At 32.2% G+C, this 22,180-nt stretch overlaps 1 protein-coding gene and 1 long non-coding RNA gene across 6 annotated transcripts; one reads left to right on the top strand and one right to left on the bottom strand.

Annotated features, from left to right (window-relative positions):
- The first annotated feature begins 3,096 nt into the window (after positions 1 to 3,096).
- LOC148626681 (zinc finger HIT domain-containing protein 1-like) lies at positions 3,097 to 20,496 on the top strand. 5 transcript variants are annotated; one of them, XM_088570863.1, is made up of 6 exons: positions 3,097 to 3,187; positions 15,664 to 15,831; positions 16,203 to 16,303; positions 18,240 to 18,333; positions 18,954 to 19,029; positions 20,238 to 20,496. In XM_088570863.1, the coding sequence occupies exons 1-6, from the start codon at positions 3,133 to 3,135 to the stop codon at positions 20,257 to 20,259; spliced, it is 516 nt and encodes a 171-aa protein (XP_088426989.1). In that variant the 5' UTR covers positions 3,097 to 3,132; the 3' UTR covers positions 20,260 to 20,496. The 5 variants fall into 5 exon arrangements, 3 of the variants coding, with proteins under 3 accessions (XP_088426989.1, XP_088426988.1, XP_088426990.1); XM_088570862.1 differs by having other exon boundaries at positions 3,100 to 3,187; positions 18,240 to 18,330; positions 18,951 to 19,029; XM_088570864.1 differs by lacking the exon at positions 3,097 to 3,187 and adding an exon at positions 14,596 to 14,694 and having other exon boundaries at positions 18,240 to 18,330; positions 18,951 to 19,029.
- Positions 3,457 to 7,645, bottom strand: LOC148626682 (uncharacterized). The gene is made up of 2 exons (XR_015920140.1): positions 7,069 to 7,645; positions 3,457 to 3,975 (listed from the first exon to the last, which is right to left on the bottom strand). It is a non-coding gene; the product is annotated as an uncharacterized LOC148626682 (long non-coding RNA).
- Positions 20,497 to 22,180: the final 1,684 nt, after the last annotated feature.

The raw sequence follows: 22,180 nt of genomic DNA, 5'->3' as shown, positions 1-22,180 counted from the left end.
GTGCACCACTATGGTTTGCGGTCAGGTTTTCCGTATTACAGCCTGACAACCCCAGCATGTAACACGCCAGGGGTACCCCATTCCACCACCTGGGGCACACATCCCAGTTACTCTGTGGGCAGAGCGCCCTAGCCCCCGGCTAGGGTTCTAAGCACTATCTAGTCGCCTTTTACGACAAGCTTAGCGCTGCTGCAAGCCTATTCTTTTAACACCCGGACCTATACGGGGCTTAAAAACATTATATGAAAAATATATAAAAAAATGTTGGCATGAACAATGATTTAGAGCTCATCCAAACCAAGATCAATAAACATAAGAACATATTTCCATTTTGAAAAAAAATATTTAGAATGAGGAGATTATAAAAAACAAAAAATGATAACAAAATTTAGAATTAGTAACCATGATCTTGAAATAGGATAGGGGCGTTATATAGGTCTTCAGGCCAACCATGTTAAACTATGTTCTTTAGAAACTGAAGATGAAATCCACTTTTTGCTCAAATGTAATAAATTGATCATATAAGAAAACTATTTTTAGGCATTATGAATATTAAATACAAAAATGTTCAAGCTTTAAATATTAAAGACAAAGTTGTATGATTACTGTCTTTGGAGAACCACTTTATTTTAGATCGGTTTTATTCACTAATAATAAAACTACTTGACGAAAAAAATAAATTCGTAGAAGTTTCATCAAATTAAACTTTTGGTGATTTTAGTTTCCTTGCTGTGGTATATCATATTTGGATACTTAGTATTGTATACTGGTATTTTTCACTCTTGATTTTAGCTAGTGGGACAGAAAAAGTGACGATGATTTAATCTTATGTAACATCTTTCGGAAAGGTTAAAATTTGGATTATTTTGATAAAAATTGAGAAAATTAAAACTAAAATTCATCGGAAAAACAAACCATAGCTGCTAACGTCAGTCAGTCTTGTATTTCGGACCAAAATTGGAAGTACGACAATCATGTAAGCCTAAGTATTTTAAAAGATTACGTCTTGTGGGTAACTTTCCTGAACAGATATAAATTTTAGCAAAATAACATTTATTTAGTAATAAAACCATCACTCTTTCTTTATTTTAAATACATTGAATCAGTCTTAGTAAGAATCATGCAAATTCTGTTATATTTGATAAACCCTAAAAAGGCTGCACATTTTTACTGTTGTCATTATGTTGCTTCCAATCTGTCTGTTCTTAGGATAATTTAAATTGAAAATTTTAGTGTCATTTACAGAATTATCTCCCTTAATTTTGAATTCTACAGTACATTCTATATATTTTTTACCTCTTATGAACAAGGCTTATATGAAAAGCTACATTTTACTGCTTTCTTACTTACGCATTTTAAACAAAATATCAAAAATGAAAATATGTAGGCTTTCCAACTATGGATCACATTTTGCATGTTTCTTAGATGGAGTGCTACTTAAAATATTCGTTTCATTTTTCATACGTACACATATGAGAGAGACTATTTTTCTGTGACACCACAAGATGAAAAAAATTGGTTCGGGAGGGGATAGAATCTATAGAATATATTTGATTTGGCCTTAAGCGCGTCCGTTTAACAAGAAAATTTTGCCTCATATTTTGCTAATTTTCTCATATGTTCTTATATTCCAAAATGAATGCAAAAGAAAGCGGTTAAGGGGTACCTAGCATCTTCCCTAAAATTTACTTAGCTCGTTTAATTTCTTGAAATTTCATTCAGTGTTTTACCTTGATAAAAGAAGCAAAATCTATAGATTTCAAGAAATTTTAACCACATGTTTCATGGGAATAATTTCAATGAACATGTAGTAGCTTCATCAACAAAACGTTTGATCACTAAGATGTTTTGAAGTTGATATCATAATGTCACGAAATAAAACGTTTTGCTGATTTTTTTTTTACAGAGTTATTTCCCTTAGGTGTCACGTACTCTTAAATAGTTCTATTCTAAACCATATATGCTGTTTATTCAATGTATGAACAGCGCATTACCTTCCATTGTTATGTAAACAAAAAGTTTGTCATGTCTTAAAGTGTGATTTGTTTGATCTACGTTGTAAGTTACAGTTCATATTTTGGACAAATATTAGATAGTACGTGTAAAAGAAAACGCACTATCCGAGAAGTGATATTAAATGCCAGACTGAGGCCAGAGTGGCCCGTCTGTTGCGGTGAAAGGTTTGATGATTTCAAGTCAGTTAGGGTGTGTGAGTTGGGTTGTACTTATGCAAAATATATTAAAGTTAGATATTTTTTCATAAGAGTTGGAGGCTGCAGCTTACGATTACTACCATCCTTCAAAAGTAAACGGAAAATTGTTAAACATGAGCTTAAAATTGATAAAACACTATTGTAAAGCTAGTCTGAATAATTTTGTCAAACTACCCTATCTGAATCTGATTAAATGTTACGTACGTGCTTGCTTAATAATATTTGGTGTGCCCTTTATCTTAAGTTCTTAGGGGACAACTATTTTATTTTATGGGGGCTGACAAATTTTGTGGGGTCAGAATATTCATTTTTTAAATTTGCTGGTAAGAAAATTTATTTTCAACCACATCGGAGCAAGATTATTGATATCCATTTCACTGTATGGTGAATATGGACAAGGGTCAGAATATGTATTTTAGAATTTTTCAGGACCAGAGTATTTATTTTCAAAAACTGCCAGTTCCCTCCCCAACCTCAAATAAAATATTCGTCCCCTTAGGGATAATCCATACTATTAATAAGAACAATTTTAAACGCATATGAATACTACGTAATATTATAACTATAAATACTGTGGATTGAAAATTAAATGGTCAAGTTTTGAAAGAAACATTGAAATCACACAAAATGTTTTGGCGACCAAAATGATACATGTAATTAGTTACTGTGATATCAAAATGGACACGTATTCGCGTGTAAATTTGTTTGATATGACCTTTTTTTATAGTTATTAGAAATAATATTAGGTATTATCAGCAGGTCAATATCCAAATAAAAAAGAGGAGGGTTGCAGGGTCAGAGGAAATTCGGACTACCTCCAATATACTTTATAACAAGAATGGATAGGGTGAATATGTCAAAGAGAAGACAACTCCACCGGGATGAAAATTGTTAGCTCAAGGCCACCCATGGATCTTCAATGAATGACGAGGAAACCCTCACGCCACAGGAGCAGACTTGTCCCTTAGTCACAGGTTAGTCCAAAAAAACCAAAACTTATTATTATCTAGGGTCATGGAGGATGTTCGTAAAAAGGGATGTCATTAACCTCGACAAAGTCGGGGCTTTTCTTTTCAATACTATCACTGGCATTACAGTAGTGTTCAGTGGTTGAGAACGGTAATTCAACACGAATTAAAACACTTAGAGCATGACTTCAATCTGACAGGAAGTTGTTAATAATTTGACCGGGAAAGGCTCTTTACCTTGTACCAGTATCTTTACAAAAACAAAATGCTCAATGTTTATGTCTAATTTTTTTTTAATTTGGAGGAAAAAGAAATCTATAAGTTAATGTGAAACTGTAAAAGGCATAAAAGTACTCAACTTCGTCCATATACAAACTATTGGCGACATAAAAAGAAATATTGTGAAATCTGTTGAAATTCAATCAAAGAACTTTTTCAATTTCTACTTGAGTATGACAAATGTCGAAGTACATTATGGTCAATCTGATATCAATGTCTGCTCAGTACGTTACTTGAGCCATGCTCGAGTCGTTCTGTGTCTGTTTTATTTGGCTGTCATCACGGATTTGGAACCATGACAAATTTACATAGGCGAACTCTAACGTATCGAATAAAGGATGGATAACCTCATTCGAGTTGACATGAGTCTCACGTTGTTGGGGCGTGTTCGAAATGTTTATAAAATTTGTCTTTTGGAGGCGGTCAATTTTGCCAATCTTTGAATGTGAAATCTTTCTCAATAAACCATTGGCACCAGCTTTTTGAAAACATCTGTTAAACATTCCTCGGTTTATCTATAAAATACATTTTAGTACTAATAAACATGCATATCTAGGTTTAGAAACATCAGCTGCTGCTCCAAGACAGATGGAACAACCAGATATAAATATATATTTATTTACTATGTCTAGATCTTGTCCCCGTAGTGTAACTATAACTATACTATGCATCCTCTTTGCTTTTACTCACATACCCCACGTGTCCACATATTGAACTCTCAAATAAAAAGCATTTGAAAAATAAGGAAAAAAGGGCTTTAATTCATAGACAATCTAAGCATCTTCTTTTATTATGAAATCCTGGAATGAATTGAAATTATTAATTTGATGTACTTGGTTTATATTTTCTCAGTGAATTCTCTAAATATATAATGTACAAAAACATATCAGCACATTACTATAAATTCTGTTTAGACAGGTTTTTGTTCAGGGTTCTGTTTAGACAGGTTTTTGTTCAGGGTTCTGTTTAGACAGGTTTCACTGTATATGTAACTGGTTTTTTTTTTATTTTCTTAAAAAGTCAGTAGTTTTAATCGTCAATGGAAGACTGAAATAGTCCTCGGACCATTTTTATCTGTATTTTTCAAATGTTGGACAATCGAGAAGTGTCCAACATTTTAAAATTATGGAGTTCTGATGGTCCAACAAAAAAAAGTTCTAACTGTCCTACTTTCATTGTTGTTAATTAAACAAAGTATGATCATCATTATAATTTGAGGATAGCAAGGAGTTTCTATTGTAAAATAAATAAATAATAAATAAATATTTTTATATTTATCAAAATATATAAATATTTTATGTTTATAAAAATACATGTTTTATATTTAAATGATTATTTAAATATAAAGCAATTTCTTAAAATAGATAAATGATAATTTTAATTTGAAATATATATTTATGTTTTATAATATTGTTTTGGATATTTTAATCTGAAGCAAACATTAATATCAAAACAAATCATACTTTTAAAGACAAAAAATGTTTAATATATACTTTTTAAAGTATTCAGTATTTTTATGTTTGAGGAATCAAATACTATATGAATTAAAATGATTTTGATTTGAATATAAATTCCAGCAATGCAAATTATTTGATAAAATCATAATTAAAATATAATATATGAAGTGTACTCTTGTAATGAGTTGTAGCACTTCAAGCTAATTGCTTAATAATATGCTTCATTCAACAAAAATGACAAATGATTTACATGTATAATTTCATATTGATTTAATGAAATTAAAACATTTGAATATTACATGTCTACAAATTAAAGTGCAAATATGATGCCATTTTTCCATAAAAAAATATCTGAATACAAACATCAGCTATCGAGTACAGAAACAGAATTGATTGATTGTTGGTGTTTAACGCCCGTGAAATAGGAAGAGGTGGGTAGTGTCGGGTAATTTAGCCTCCTGTGACAGAGCATAGAGGTTCCTACTCCAAATGAATACCACATGAGGGTTCTGTAACGTGCGAGGAACGTGGCATCTTTCAAAACACATTGCACTACTATGGTTTTCGATCAGGTTTTCCTTAAAATGCCTGAAGATCCCAGCATGTTAGATTGCCAGGGTTACCCTTTCAACCACCTCGTGCACACAACCCAGTTGCTGTGGGCATATTGCCCTAGCCCCTGGTCAGGGTTCTGAGAACTATTGAGTCGCCTTTCACAAGCTTAGAGCCGCTGCAGGCCTACTCTTTGATACCTGGACCCGTACGGGGCAATACAGGAACAACAAACCCAAAAGGATAATCGAGATAATCAGCCATAAGTTATAAAGCCTCAGCTAACAAATACTGTCAACAAACCAAAACAATAAAAACTAAGACAAATAGAGAACAATCTAACTTCACAAACCTAAAGCAACACTAGTATATTTTTTTTTTCAATGAACACCCCTTATAGAACCTCAAAAGTATCTGTATCGTAACATTATCTAATTAATCCGCATGTATATTCCTTATCAAAACATTCCCAATTGTCCAACATTTTTTTGGTTTATTCCTCGAATGCCAACATCCTTCGCTCTACCGGCAATTTACCTGTAAAATTTTGTTGGCGTTCAAGGAATAGGTGTCGATGGTTATCACAACAAAGGTGCATGCTTATTAAAACATTAATACTAATTAACAGATAGGTAAATTACAGGTGACTTATTTCAGTTCATATTTCAGATGGTTATTCCAGTTGTTAAAATCTGTTTTTTTTTTTTTATTTGTTTTTTTTTTTGCTGTTTCTACTCATGCATTTCTTCATAAAATCATACATGTACATGTATAGCACCATAGACTTTTGAATTATTTTTGTAGTCCAATAACTTGAAGATACTTCAATCGATCATTGAAGTTCTGTAGGAATACTAGTACTGGAATAGTTACTAAGTATGAAGTTTTTGTTCAGTTTAATAACACAATGTAGAAAATCCGTTTCTGCTGTAAGTGGTTTAAGGACTATACTCTTATTACTATAAATTGATATCACATGAGGCATAAAATGTAGAAAATAAATGTATTCATATTAATTAGTTAAAACGTTAGAATGATAAAGAATGAAATAAATCATTAATACAAAGTTCAGAGTTTGGAATAATGTTTATTGAATTTCTGAATTTCTTTAATATTTTCGTATATGATTTATACATTTATTTAAATAAAAGTAAAATAAATGTTAAAATTTTATTATATTTTTACAAATTTTAATAATTCAATTTTATTATATTCTTACATATTTTTAAAAATCTACTGTTTTCCATATACAAAAGGTATATTAATCTCAATAATTAAATACTTGTAAAACATTTTAATTGTTATAAAAACACCTATCGTCATAAAATAAACATCTATTGAAATATTTTTGTTGGCATTCAAGGAATAGGTAACATATAAAATGTTGGCATTCGAGGAAGACACTATTTTTTTTTACCTTTTTTTACCTTTAATTTTCAAATGTTGGACAATCAGGAAGACACCAGCCCATAATGAAAAAAAAAACAACAACACATTTAATTAACAAATGTAACAAATTTATGTAAAAAAAATAGTAATAACCCGAGTCTTCGAGCTTGGAAATAAAAAAAAATCTACCAAGTAGAATATATATTTTACCTGTATATCGATGTCAAATTTCCAAAAATGTTTATGTACCGAAAAATATTTCATATAAATCTTTTACGATCCCTTTGTTCGGAACTGGAAATTTATAATTACATATTTTTTTATTTTTGGAATATTAGTCAGTTTAAATTGGTATTAACTATATATAGCACATCATAATTATGAAATACCCCTATCAAAACGGTATACACCCATCTCCTTGGGGGGCGTAGGTGGACTCAAAACCCTAACTTGGGAACATGGACGGTATTATAATATTTGAAACACTTTTGTTTATCCAAATTATCCAAGTATTACAAATTAAAAAAAAAAATAAAACACTGAGGTTTCATTCCTTGATGGTATTGATTATGAGTACATATTGCATATAATCAAATTTTCTTATTTATTTGATTCTAATGCTGAAAATGAGCGGTTACACATTGAAACCCGTGTATACACAGCTTATCGAAATTTGCAATATATATGATTGGTATTTTTTGTAATTCAAACCTCACACTGGCAAGAATAGAAGCTCATATTAGTTAGACTTCCGAATTGCTAAATATTTCATTCAGTAAAGCTTTGGAGAAGACACGAGGATAGCTCGGGACTGCTTCTGTATAAAGCTGGAGGTCGGCCTGAGTTACCCATCCGCTGCACGAGAGCTAAAGTATAATATTCTCAGTTATTTGGTGTAGTCGTTGTGTAGATTTCTTGCAATGTATTTAGTATTCGACGATAATTCCTCTTTCTTCGTTTTTCTCTTTCGTCTCCTGGAACAGACAGCTCCTGTTGATTCTAATCGAGATGTTAGATAAGTGTTCCTTGTCTTGCCCAGTTCATCTTGTCAATGTGTGCTTTTGTGCATTAAAAAGATCTTAAATCACTCATCAAACTATTTTAATGATTTACAGACATATATTTAGTAAATTCCTGAGACCGTTTCCGCGACACAACCACGGCTCTGGTAGGATACGCTAGAAAAATCATGGTGACATATTGTTGATCCAGCATATCAATGACTTACTTCACTATCAATATAAAACACACCTGAACAATTCTGTTAAATATGGATTTGTTTTTATGCGTATGATCAATGACAAATCATGTCATTGCACTTTCCGTCAAAGGGATAAGTGGTTAACCTGTCACAAAAATGTTGGCACTGTGGAGGCTGCGTTGGCAAACGTAACTCCATCATTGCATTATCATAACGATTCGGTCGGCACTTTGACGAATGTGATTTTCTACCATTCTATAATCAGGTAGGTTTTAGTTACCAACGGTATCTGGGTTGAGCAAGCTAGCTATGAATTCAAATGATTCAAGGCAGACATAATAACTGATTACATGCACAAAGCTTTAGTCTGCTAATTTTTTGAATAAATGAATACAGCTTCTGATGTTCTTTACCCGACATCATTTATACTCACCACCAACTGTCAGTAATGGACACAGTATTTCCAGGAGTTCAAAACGTGACTTTTACAGGAAAATGTGTTTCTTCCATATGTAATTCAGGAAAAATTACAAAACTATACCGTATATGGGAGGATGGACAGGCAATGGGGATACGGGGGTTAAAGGGGTGGGAATCGTTTGTTGAAGGGATAGGTAACGGTGTCACTGTGGTTGAAAGGGCGGTGAATGAGAAGTGAAAGATACGGGAAGCGGGATTATGATTGGGAACCATAAGGTAATATGAATTAAAGGGGTTGAGAAGCCATGGTCATGAAGATGGGAGGCGGAGGTCTAGGGGAGGGAAGCGGGGATGAAGTACCCCGGTCCACCCTTTATATATCAAAGAACCCTCCACCTATTCCAATATTTTCTGTCATTTAAATTCGTCACAATTGTTGTATATCAATCGAAGACATTATTGGTTTAATTTTAAAACTGGAATGCCGAGAGATCAGATGGAAAACCCAGTATTTATTTTTGGATGAATTATTGATTTTTTTTTTAAATTCCCATGTATATAGATTATAAATGTATGTTGATATGTAGTGTAAAACTAGACTAAGTACATGACATACAAATGTAATATTATATAAATATCTACCCGATTTATTGTAATTTTATAGGTTATCTCCATTAAGTCAAGGTCGCGTTCAGGGACTTTTCAGTGACTACTTGTACTAGTAGGTAAGCTTTGAAAAGGTCCAATACGGATAATTTGGAATTGGATATTTTTTTCCAATATAGAAGACAGTGTTGAATAAATCGCTACAACTTTGGCAGGTCTTATATTACAGTAAGCATTTTAATTTTTATTCTTGTAGAAAGCGTAATTATTTAACTGCGTAAAATGGACAATTTCACAAAATGATATTAGTGTTTCGCTTTAACATTACCCTGCGTGTCGTGTTATTCGTAACAACAAATTAATTTATACAGACAAACCAAAAGTCAGATTAATAATTTTTGCGGCAAGAGGAAATATTGAAAGTACTTAAAACAGTATATAAAACCAAACCCCAAATAAATGTTTCCTTCAGTATTACACCTACAGCCTATATAGATGTATATATTATAACTATTACGCAAGCACAAATGTACTTATTGCGTATTGTTTTATTTTTTCAGGGCAGAGGTATGTCCGTCACCATTCGAGCTTTGATAAAGACAGTAAACCTTCAATCCGTTCGACAGAGTTCCCATTTTGCTATTCCGGCATCATCGAGTGTTAATAATAAAACTGAGAAAAAATCGCTTGAATCTGTCTTCAACACAGCCGAATTCAGCTATTTCCACGTTTCTACTGAAGGGAATGTCAGGAACAATAAAAAGGAGAACGGAAAGGGGAATTGGGGAGTAATTTCCTCTGGAAATTTTGATAGCGAAAGACCCTGCATGTTTCTCCCAGAAAGTGAATTTAAGAAAGCCCTTAAAACAAGTGATTGAAGAAATCTTTAACTTTAATAAAGGATTGAAATCAATGATTTGAACAAGGTTACCTCAACAGTTGCAACGTATACGTACATGGGCATATATGCTTTAGTTTGTGTCGACATTTTGAATTGATGCAAAAATATCTCATGAATATGTGTACTATTTATCGCAGTATTTCTTGGTTTTTCCTTTGTGTGTTGATTGTTGATTATAATTTATTGTTATGTATATAGTGATTTTTTATTATTTATTTTTTTATTTATACCACTCATCAGTTGTAGTATAGTGTACTTTACCTTTAATATTAATGACAAAGGATCCACGAAAAAAGGGTCCATGGTAATTTTCCGGTCTTTCGGGGATGCAATAACGTTATAGGCACTTTAGGCATGCACGTCTACGTAGTACGTTCTGTAAAAAAATGACGATTATTAAATAAACAGACACTGATACACACGTGAAGATAAAGCTTCCTTAAAAAACATATACACATGACAATGCAGTTACTTAAAAAAAAATGGAGTCCAACGCATTAAATCAGTTTTAATAAAGTAAGAAGAAAAAAAGCTAATTATCACAAAACGTTTAATATAATAATATACCGACGGGTAGATATCTTGCTCAGTTCTGGTACTTATCTTAAATTACCTTTATTCTCCCAAGAAGCAGTAATCCTCAATGTCAGGGATCACCCTACCCACCCGCTTTTTCTGAATTCCTGAATTTGCCACTGATTCGGACTATCCTTCAAATGTTGCCTATCAGAAAACGTATATACGATGTCTGAGCTGAAAGTAGACTGTTCCATCTATTACAATTCTTTTGTAAAGAGATGGGAAAAAGTAATGTTTAATAGAAACTCATACTTTACCCTTATTTTTTTTAGTTCAGTGAATGAAAATACCATATTGCATACACAATACTGCAATTATTCTTTAAGGCCTTCAACGCGAAATTTTAGTGGATAAATTACTGTCATATACTTATTAAACCACACGCTGTCTCTTACTAAAATATTATCTGACTGATAGAAAACAACAAATCAAACCCAGAAACATTCTTAGCAGTTTTGCTTGTATTCATAAAGGGGCACCACAAGACTCTATACTGGATCCCCTCCTTTTCAATGTATTTTTAAACGATATTTTTTATTTCGTAAAATATGAATCACTCTATAACTATGCGGACGACAACACTCTCTCATTTTCTATGGAAATCTTATATCAACCCTTGAAATGCAGCTGATTGCATGATTTAAACTGAACAAATTGCAGGCAAATCCTGACAAGTTTCAGGTAATAAACTTTCGACATGAACCCAACAATAAAGTTCAAAATTCAGAGTTAACTTGTGAAAATGTAGTCAAATTGTTGGGTACAGAAATTGACTTTTAGATGATATTTGACGTCTATATAGGTAATAGTTGTAGAAAAGTAGCTCAGTAACTATCTGTTCTAAAAACGATTTGGGTCCATTTCTTTCAAGACGTAACAAAATTGTAATTTTTCATACATTTTCTCTTTGCAATTTCAATTGTTGCCCTTTGGCTTTGCATTTCTGCTAGGAAACTAACTCTACAAAATTGAGAAAATGCAGGAACGAGTCCTTTGTTTCGTCTATGACGATTACATCTCGTCATATTTGGATTTATTAGAGTTAGCTCAGTTGCCTATATACTCTACAGATACGTCGCATCTGGCACTGGAAACATTCAAATCTTAAATATTATCTTATCTCCAAATTGTCTCAATAACCTGGTCAGTAACCTGGAGTGAAAGTAACGTCTTTATTCTTTTTTTATTTTGACTTGTATTTTTTCCTATTTTCTTATAATTATACTGCTTATGCTTGATTGCGTTGAATGCTAAATTGTGTGCTTTTAAATTATTTATATGTGCATGAACATTTGTATTATGTCATGTATATGTTACAGTGCAAATTGGAATCCATTAAAATCCTAGGGCAAACTAGACTTCTAATTTCTCCTGAGAGAAGTTCGGAGAAAAGTCCATGATTGGACTGTACCATGGACTAAATATATTACAGGGGCTGGTCACTCTTGACAAAGTCTACATAACGTACAAAAATAGCTGTGCCTCCCCAGTCTTTATACTGGGAAAACTTATTAAGCCTATAGCTATAAGGTTTATATTTGACTTAATCATACTGGGGAAAGAGAAATTATTCAGGATTTTAGTTATAATAGTTGTTAAATTAACAAATTGATGAGGACAAGGTTAATATGATGAAAACACCGAGGAAGGATGTGTTCTTAAAACAATAAAATAGAATAGTGCTTTATTTGCAAATTACACCCATATGGGTCAAGCAAATAAAATATAAAAAAAACAAAACAAACAAACAAACATAAAATACAAATTGGACATCAAAAATCAATATATATACAGATATACGCAATTGTGCAACTTTTGACCGGCATGGATCTCAATTTCGCAATTCTAATGATTGCTTTAAAAAATCACATACTGTTGGCAAAAGTTCAGCTTTTGGAGATAGTATATTTTTTATTTTATCTAGTGGTTGATATTGGCTAAAATTAGGGTTTAGTTTAATTATTTCTGCAAATAGCTTATTTCTTACATTCGAGTTCTGTTTACAACTTCTAGTGTATGGTCGCCTACACGAAATTTAGTAATTATTTGTCCGTTTTTAAAATCTGGCTCTTTTATCAGATATTCTTCAATTTCTATTTCTGATTTAAGTTTACTGTAAAGAAATAATTTTGAGCTGTCATTGATAGAAGAAAGATTATTTACATTTTTTTCTTTGTATATATTGCTTATTTGTTTTTTAAACTTTATCTTTAAATTAAATTTTATTTTACTATAAGGTTTATCATCAGATTCAAAATCTTTAATATCTAATACCACATCTTCAAAAATATTATTTACAAAACTATACCATATATATAACCCTTCACCATCAAGATTTTTATTAAGCTCATATGCTTCCTTCAATAGGGGATTAATATTTCCCATGTTTAATCTGCAGAAATATAACATGACTTGTGTCTTAATAAATGATACAGTAGAAAATCTGCCTAGTTCTAATTTAGCAGAAAAATTACAAGCTGTTTTTTTTTCAACCTCAACATCTGTTATGTACTATTTCAAAGGGAAACTTGTCTTCCAATGAGAGAGAGAGAGAGAGAGAGAGAGAGAGAGAGAGAGAGAGAGAGAGAGAGAGAGAGAGAGAGATGCTCTTTTCATACTTTATAATAGAAAAATATTCTTCCATGAACCATACTTCAATGTTATATAATAATACTGGTTTAATCAAACATCAAATAATTTACATGAAAGGGAGATGGGTTCTGACTGAAAATTAGAGAATCTCCCTTTCAAAGCAAATAATACTTTAAGGCCTTTCTTTGTTAATTCTTCAACAGCCTTTTTGAAATTACCTCTGTAGGTTATGACATTTCTTAGAAAATTGTATTCTTTTGCCTTTACAATGCGACACTTAAAAAAAAACAACCTGGGACTGGGGTTGTATTTATTTTGAAAAATCATAACTTTTGTTTTTTTTTTATATTCACGGTTAACTGCCAATCATCACAATATTTTTTTTCAAGTTTTTGCAGTGCATTTTGCAAACCAGTACGTGTGCTAGAAAATATGATTAAATCATCAGCAAAATTTAAACTAGAAAACTTGGATTGACATAATGTTAGAGTGTCACGGTTAGTATCAAAAATTTGATGTAGATCATTAATATAGCAGTTAAAAATAGAGGACTTAAACTGTCGCCCTGTTTGACTCCTCTGTCAATTGTGAAAACTTCAGTTCTCTTGTTATCTAATTGAACAGATGATTTGGTTATGTTATACATATCACTAATCACATTATACAATTTCTTTCCCACTTTATTTTGTATTAATTTATATCTAAGTCCATTATGCCAGAGGTAATCAAATGCCCTGAGAAGATCTATAAACCAGGCATATAATTTTTTCTTCTTTTTATTTAGATACTTTGATATAAGAGATGTAAGAATAAATATACTGTCTGTTGTTCTACGGTCAGCTCGAAAGCCAAACTGCTGATGAGCAAATACATTTTCATAATGCTTATTCAATCTACCATTCAAGATGGAGCTGAACAATTTAGCTATACAATTTTGAAGGGAAATACCTCTATAATTACTGAGATTAGTGCTATCCCCTGATTTGAAAATTAACACTGTATATGAATTTCTCCAATTATTTGGATACTTTCCAGACTCTTAAATTTTTATTAAATAGTTTAGTAATAGCCTTGACAGTAACCATGACTACTATGTTTAATAATTTCATTTGAAAAATGATCTGGGCCCGCACTTTTCCCTAGTTTTAATTTATTAAAGTAATTGAAAATGTTAAAATTTACCAGTAAATCAATAATTACTTATAAGTTGTCAGTAATTGCCGCAGGGAAAATTAATTAAATTTCCCAATCCTTTATCTTTAATTTGGTAAATCACTCATCAATCCATCCAGTGTTTTTTTTTTTCACTTTTGTAAACACTCTTAGCAAAGTAACCCAACTGGACACAATGGTTCCTTTTTAACTGCAATAACGAAATTTAATTAATGACAGAGTTTTTATATATTTTTTAATTTGTATTTATGTTTTGTTTGTTGAACATTTAGTCTGTGGTGGTATCGCACCGGAACATTTTCTATCTGGCTCCGAGTCCAAATCTGTACTTTACACACCAAAATGGCGGAAAAAAGAGAATCAGGTTGATTTTCTCTCAATATTTTCGTTCATTTCTCACTATTTTGATAATGACGGTATTGTAAGGTATTAGAGAATGGAATATCTTCAATAAGCAAATAAGCGCACGGGTTTTCTTCGATTTTTTGTAATATAAAGACAAATAATTAGTTCATTTTCACCCTCAGCAGAATTGATAAAATTAAAACACAAAAATACAGGCCAGTTTTTTTTCTATAATTTTACATAAAATGTATGCAACTTTCTGATATCTACAGGATGCTATGCCTTAAAATTCTTCTAGATACACAGGTTTGTTTGTAGTCAGAGGGGCGAGGGTAATTAGTGGTAAAGTACTAAAACAGTAAAATGAGGCCTTATTTGTTGAAAGGGAATGATGAAACTTAAGAAATGTCACAACTCTCATTGGTTAAATTTCAATAATTGTATCATAATAATATGTTGTTCTTGAGTATGCATTGATTGATTTCTCACTTTTATTGTGTATTCCAAATCTATACACGTTCTTACAGTAACATGCAATTTGACCTGTCAGGGTGTAAAATTTATGTATTGCAATAGTTCAATTATGAAGCAAGTGCATAGAACTATACTCCTTAGTTGTTTTTTAAATATAATTTTTTTTCCTCTTTTTGTCACATAGTGTTTTGGGTATGGCCCATTTATGTTTCATATATTTCATTGATTTGCTATGATAGGAGCATCGGCCAAATTTTAATCCCTATCACAGTTATTTGTCAGGGATGATTTTGTTCCGCATTTTAGCGGAATTCCACTATTTCAGATTCAGATTTTACCATTGCAATTATTTTTTATTGTATATTTACTGGCGATTTTGCCAATTCCTGCTTAGTTTGTAAACCTTGTAAAACCATCCCTGATTTGTACAGTTACAATGCCTAAGGTGTACCACATTAACCAAACATGCATTCAAAATTTTGGTTGCATTCTTTTTTCTTTTTTTGCTTTAAAGGTAGAGTGAAAGATCAGCAGCAGAAAAGAGTTCTAGATGATGCTGCTAGAAGACGGCGACAAAGAAAGGCTCTGGAAGCTTTAGAGTCTGATAACTTCCAGGATGACCCACATGCTGATTTGAAAATGAGCAAGAAAGCACCAAAATTTGAGGAATCCATGGAGTCAGGTACATTGTTTAAACTACTGCAATTATCTAAAGGTTAATAAGTACATGTATGTGTACCAAAATTGGAAGCATTAACACAGGCAAAAATACTTTTTGTTGACTCATTTTGGAAGTTAAGTGGCTGTTCTTTTGAATTTTTCTTAAAGGTCTAGTATGAAATTTCAAACCTTATAATTGTTTGATTTGAATTTTGTATTTCTTTTTACTCCAACATGAAATTTGGACATTTAATAATTTATACAGACTTACATTAATTTTGGGCATGTAAGTAAAATGCATGTGTTTAGGAGTTTAATTTTTAAATCAAAATAAAGGTTAAGAGGACTGTGGTTCCTATATCATTATAACTGTATTTTATCCTTTTTTTATAGTTCAGCAGCAAGGATCAGGCACAAAGAGACAGAGGAAGAACAGAAGTGACCATTTTAAATTCAGATATAAGAAAAGTTTTGCTGCTTTATTGGAAGAAGATGTAAGTCTATATAGCTGAGTTGTTGAAAACCTCTACACTTATGACCAGAAATTTGAAGGGTTGGCGAGAACTGGTTTTGTGCCAGACCAAATGTCCAACAAAGTATTTAGGCATGTTGGGCTGTCGGAATATAATTTGTGTCTGTCCTGAATCCTTTCTTGCTTTGATTTATCCTCAATGAATGCTTATTGTAACTTTAAAACTTTGAAATTTTCCCAAAAAACAAAATTGGTAAACAACATTCTGTTCCCTACTGTTCTAGCTTCACGCCAAGCTTGAAAATCGTAAACGAGTCAGTTTCCAGATATCGTGTCCTCACCGGCAATATTTGTAATTATTGTATTGTTTATGAAAAATAGCATGACTTTGTGGCCAATAATGTTTGTATCTGGTGCAAAACCTTTCTCATCTCAAAATACTCTACAGAGGAGTGATAAAGATGTTTGAATTTGATATGATGAATTTTTAAAAATAAAATGTCAGTCAGTATTCAATAAAGTATTAATAAGGTGATGGTGTTGATAATTTAAAGTTGAATATAAGAGTTATTTAGGGAGAAGGTTAAATAACAGAGGTAGGCAAGTGGCTGGCTACTTTATGTATTGCCCCGTGCAGGTCCGGGTGTTAAAAGAATAGGCCTGCAGCAGTGCTAAGCTTGTCTTATAAGGCAACTAAATAGTGCTCAGAAACCTAGCCGGGGGCTAGGCGCTCTGCCCACAGAGCAACTGAGATGTGTGCCCCAGGTGGTGGAATGGGGTACCCCTGGCGTGTTGCATGCTGGGGTTGTCAGGCTATAATACGGATAAAACCTGACCGTAAACCATAGTGGTGCACTGTGTTGGGAAAGATGCCACGTTCCTTGCACGTTAAAGAACCCTGCTGTGGTATTCGATAGGAGTAGGAACCTTTGCGCTCCGCCACAGGAGGCTAAATTGCTCGACCTTACCCATCCCCCCTTTTTCCAGTGGCAATCAAAATTTGTCGACCCTATTATCCTTGTGACCCATCCTTTTTTTTCATTTCATGTTCATTTTACCATCCATTTCATGTTCATTGTCTGAATATAGCTGAAATATTGCTGCTCGGATGTCAAACCCCAACAAACAAACAAACAAACTTTATGTATCAGTGCTATTCTGTTATTGTCAGTCAACAATGATGTAACTTCAAATTTTTATGGGAATGAATCGTATTCTATGAAAAAATGCTGGTCTGGCAAAGGTGGCTTTCTTGCTAAAGGTTCAACACTAACAGTAGTCCGGAAGTCTTGTTCCACCCTAATTTGTGAGAGGACTACCTAGAAATTTTAATGGGTAGTTCTTTTGGCTACAGTACCTAAATTTATTCTCAAAATCTAACTATACCTAAAGACAGGGCCGCAAGGTAATTTTGAGGACTACCTAATTTATTGATCAGAAAGTCCTTTAGGCTACCTAGCTTAAAAAGTCAGTGTCAAACCCTGTTGCTGGACCTAATGTCTGACCAAAAAAATAAATTTCAACATCTCGGTATATATGTTACCATTTTATGAACTGATTAAAATCAAACCTACATGTACTTCCCATGTGTTTCATTTAGTCACCATAGCTACATTTTTGTACATGCAATGACATTTCACTTACAAAACCTTTTTGTATTGTTATTTAAATTTGAAATAAAGCAACAACAATTTCATTTATCTGAGCCAAGATCTTTGGGTAGTTTTAATATTTCCCCAAACTAACCAACTTCTCATGAAGTTTTGTTTTCAAAAAACAAGAATATCTATATTGTACAGAAAATCTGTTTTGGACAATCTACAGCACTAATTCTGAAGGTTTGAATATGTCTATGTATAATACATGTAGTAATGTTCTTTGTATTTGACAATATGGATGGACATATTTTTTCCAAAAGATGTACATCTATCTACCTCTTTGTGTAATTTATGTTGCAGCAAAGGTTTGAGAAAGAAGGACCAACCTACTTGTCTGCACAGGTTCCTGCTTCCAAGTTTCCTGAGAGACATTTTTGTGCTGTCTGTGGATATCCTTTTATATGAGTAGTGTTTACGATAATGGATAAGGGTTTAGATTCACATATATGTGCATGTACTTGAGAAATGACCCTAAATCACATGCATGTATAATTTTGTATATAATGGATAAGGGTTTAGATACGTGTACATGTACTTGAGAAATGACCCTATATCACATACATGTACATGTATGCTGGAGATGAGGATTCAGTTTCTTGGAATTTGGGATTCTCATTTAGATATTTTATGGATTGAAATGTTCTATCATCATCTTAATTTGGACTAAAAATATCAGTAATAATTTCAATGATATGATACATGTATGTGCATTTCCTTTATATGCATTTCTTAGGCAAGAGTCAGTTAATAAGTTAATTTTCATTCATCTCATGACATGTAACAGTGTTTACATCAATATCAACTTTGTTCTTTTATTTTGGTAATGATACCAAAATGTAAGAGATCAGGCCCAAGTTAAAGCAAAAACTCTTAAATTGAGATTTTCCTTAAATCCTTGACTTTGATTTTAAGGGATTTGATTGGTAGAAATTTGAATTGAGGAAGAATTTAAGGAAATTGTTTATGAAACCATGCCCAGTATATATCAATCTACCTTAATACATTAAACATTACCATCTAACTACACATGTGTACAGTGTGGAGCCCGATATTGCTGTGTACGATGTCTAGGAACCCATCAGGATACAAGGTAAAGCTTCATCTGATTAACAACTGCACTAAAGCATGTGAAATACACCTTTTCAAGATTTAAGGTCTATTATTATATAGATAGTAGTGATTTATCGAATGTTCCCCGTGAAAAATATTGAAAATTCACACTGTGATATAAATTTGGTAATTTCACTCTTTGACACTCTTTAGACAAAATGTCAGTATGCTGATCACAAAATTTTAAATTTTATGTTGAAAGTAGTAATAAATTATGGATAAAATCCATGTAATCAATAGGATAGTTAATTGGTTGTCATGAATAACCAAAATGGAATCACCAAGAACGCATTAACTAATTAACAAGTTCTGCACACCCATTAAATCTTGGCATTCATGATTATTTTGGTTATTCACTTTTTCTAATTAATTATTCTTTTATCATTCTCAACTCCAAAGTAAAAAGTAGGAAATCAATGAAGAACAAAAGGGCCTACTCACAAAAATTTGTATAACCCTTCAAACAAGACATTATAGTTTAACATGTAAAACAAGCAAACAGAATGTTCATATAAAGAAAATTTCACTTAAATAATATTTGTGAAAGAGACTTACTAAATAAATCTAAGTGTGAAACAGAGTAAAACTCATAGCATGGTTAGGTTAATCATTGTATCTACAATAGTTTTATTAAAGAATGTTGGTGATAAAATATGTACATTTACTTAAATTTATCCGTGCTTGAGACAAGATTTAAATTATCATAAGGGATGAAATTAATTGAAATTACTGCCATCATTTTTCAGGAATTTCTTAGATTATTAGATATATTGAGATGTATCTCTCATTTGTATAATTCTTACCACGATAATGCTGCTTTCATTATGAAACTTCAACGTAAAGTTTTGGCAGTTGTCTTGTTTAAACAAGTTCAAATTGCATAGAAACTGATATAGATAACTGTTTTAGACAGGAACTTATTCATTGTTTGTGAGTGCTCTAGGATTTTTGTAAATTTTAGGTGTCCAGAGTAAAACTGAACTTTCCCAATACTGAAGTCTGCTTTCTGAACTAAACAAATCCTTTCGACACTGAAGTTTGAGAGCCTCAAACACGATAAACAACATCTCACACCAATATTGTTGTTGCCATGATGAGCAGGAAAGTGAAATTCTAGAACACTATTATTATCAGATAGAATTCATGTGTAAATCACAATTGTTATGGTGTATATTTTCTTTTTTTCAGGTGTTTGAAATGGACAGCTTGATTCTTGGTCAATGGAGTGCTTTAAAGCATTGCAGTGAAAGAGATTGAAGGTTAACATAGGTCTTGGTTCCTATAGGTGACATATAACAGTGTTACATCCTTTGAAAGAGCAAGTTGTCCTGGTGACAAAACATAAGACTGTTTATCGATTTTATGCCACAGATTGTTGTCAAGTTTAGCATTATTATGTATAATGTAAATCAGCTGGCCTGAGTATTAATAAAGTACAGTACAAGAACACGAGTCATTTTTAGAAGGCCAGGAGTTACAAATTTTACCTTCAATAGTGAGGTCCCAGTTTCAAATTTTCTTTCTAATTTTCTAATCCATGGTCTACCTTCACAGAGGAAAACGAAATCTTCATTAAAGTATGAATGAAACGAATTAAAGTTATTTAAACTATAATTAGATTCAAGGTAATGAAATTTCAAAGGTCCTAGTTCTCTAACTGGGGATGCCTTAAAGTAATTATTCAAACAGTAATTTCTAATGACATACACCAACAAGTAACATAATTTGTTTCATATTGGAAATTGATGGACAATATTTAAGTAGCAGTCTTTGTAAAAATCAGACAGGCGGTGATTTATGCATGTGAAAAACCCACAAAATTCAGTTTCATTTTTTTTTCAGAAACAGTTACTGATTACATAACCAGTCTTAGTTTTTTCATTTGATGTTGCCCTTTTGAGATTATACATGAAATTGGTGCTTTGCAAGAGTTGTCGTTCTTGCTTTTGTTTGATTTGGTTGATTTTAGTGGGAGACAAATGTATGATTTTCTAAACTAGAGGCTCAAGAGAGCCTGAATCCCTCACCTGGTTAACCATTTGCTAATTTGAAAAACTTGAGGAATGAGACAGGTTAAGTCAAAATCAACTGAATTGTCAAATGCAGGAAATGATTTTAATAGCATTTTCGTGACTTGAACCAGAATTTTGCTAAAGGCAACAATTTTTTTATTTATTTTCAAAAACCTGTCTTCCGACCCCTAAGTTCCATTTTCAGTATAGGCAGCCATATCTATTCAAAGATTAAAAATCACAACAGTCATTTAGAGCACAATAAACTAAAGAACTATTATGCTCATTTTCATTCAATGATCTTAAATGGTTTTAGAGAAAAAGATTTTCAAAGTTGTACATGTAAAAAAAAAAACCAACAAAAAAAACTATGGGGCCTCAACTCCTACAACAGTCAATGAATGGTTTTGAAAATTCATCATAGGTCCTTCTCATGATGCTTAACAATATAACCCTATGCCAGAAACTTGTTAAAGGCAATGGTTTTTGAGTTTTTTTGCAAAAAAGCAGCCTTCTGACCCCTATGTTCTATTTTAAGTAACAGCAGCCATGTTTTTTCACGAATCAAAAATCCTAACGGTCATCTTGTGTGGGATACCCGAAGGAACATGTATGCCAACTTTCATTGAATTCTGTGCAATGGATTTTGAGAACATTTTCAAATTTGCACATGAGAAAATTGCCAAAAAAACTGTTTCAGGGGCCTGAACTCCTACATCAGTTGACAAAATGTTTTGAAAATTTTGGCATAGGTCTTACTCATGATGCTGAACAATACTACCTATGCCAGAAATTTGATAAAAGCAATGGTTTTTGAGTTATTTGCGAAATACTGACATCAGACCACTATGTTCTATTTTTAGTACTGGCAGCCATGTTTTTCATGGATAAAAAATCTCAACAGTCATTTTGAGCAGAACTGCCTAAGGAACAAACATGCCAAGTTTAAAACCTGTTGGTCTTTTAGGGAAAAGCCGTTTGGCTAAACGAATGAGCAAGTCATTTAAGACAATTTAAACGACGGTTGGTGTCAATAAAGTCGTAGAAAATATTTTTATTCAAATTTTAACAGTATGTTATTTATGTGACGCCGAGTATAGTAGTTTCAGAGAAGATTTT

The sequence above is a fragment of the Perna viridis genome, chromosome 2 (genome assembly GCF_037379345.1).
Source record: "Perna viridis isolate PV_CMFRI_1.1 ecotype Kerala chromosome 2, ASM3737934v1, whole genome shotgun sequence".
NCBI classification, from domain to species: Eukaryota; Metazoa; Mollusca; class Bivalvia; order Mytilida; family Mytilidae; genus Perna; species Perna viridis.
This window is presented reverse-complemented; position numbering and strand designations above follow the sequence as displayed.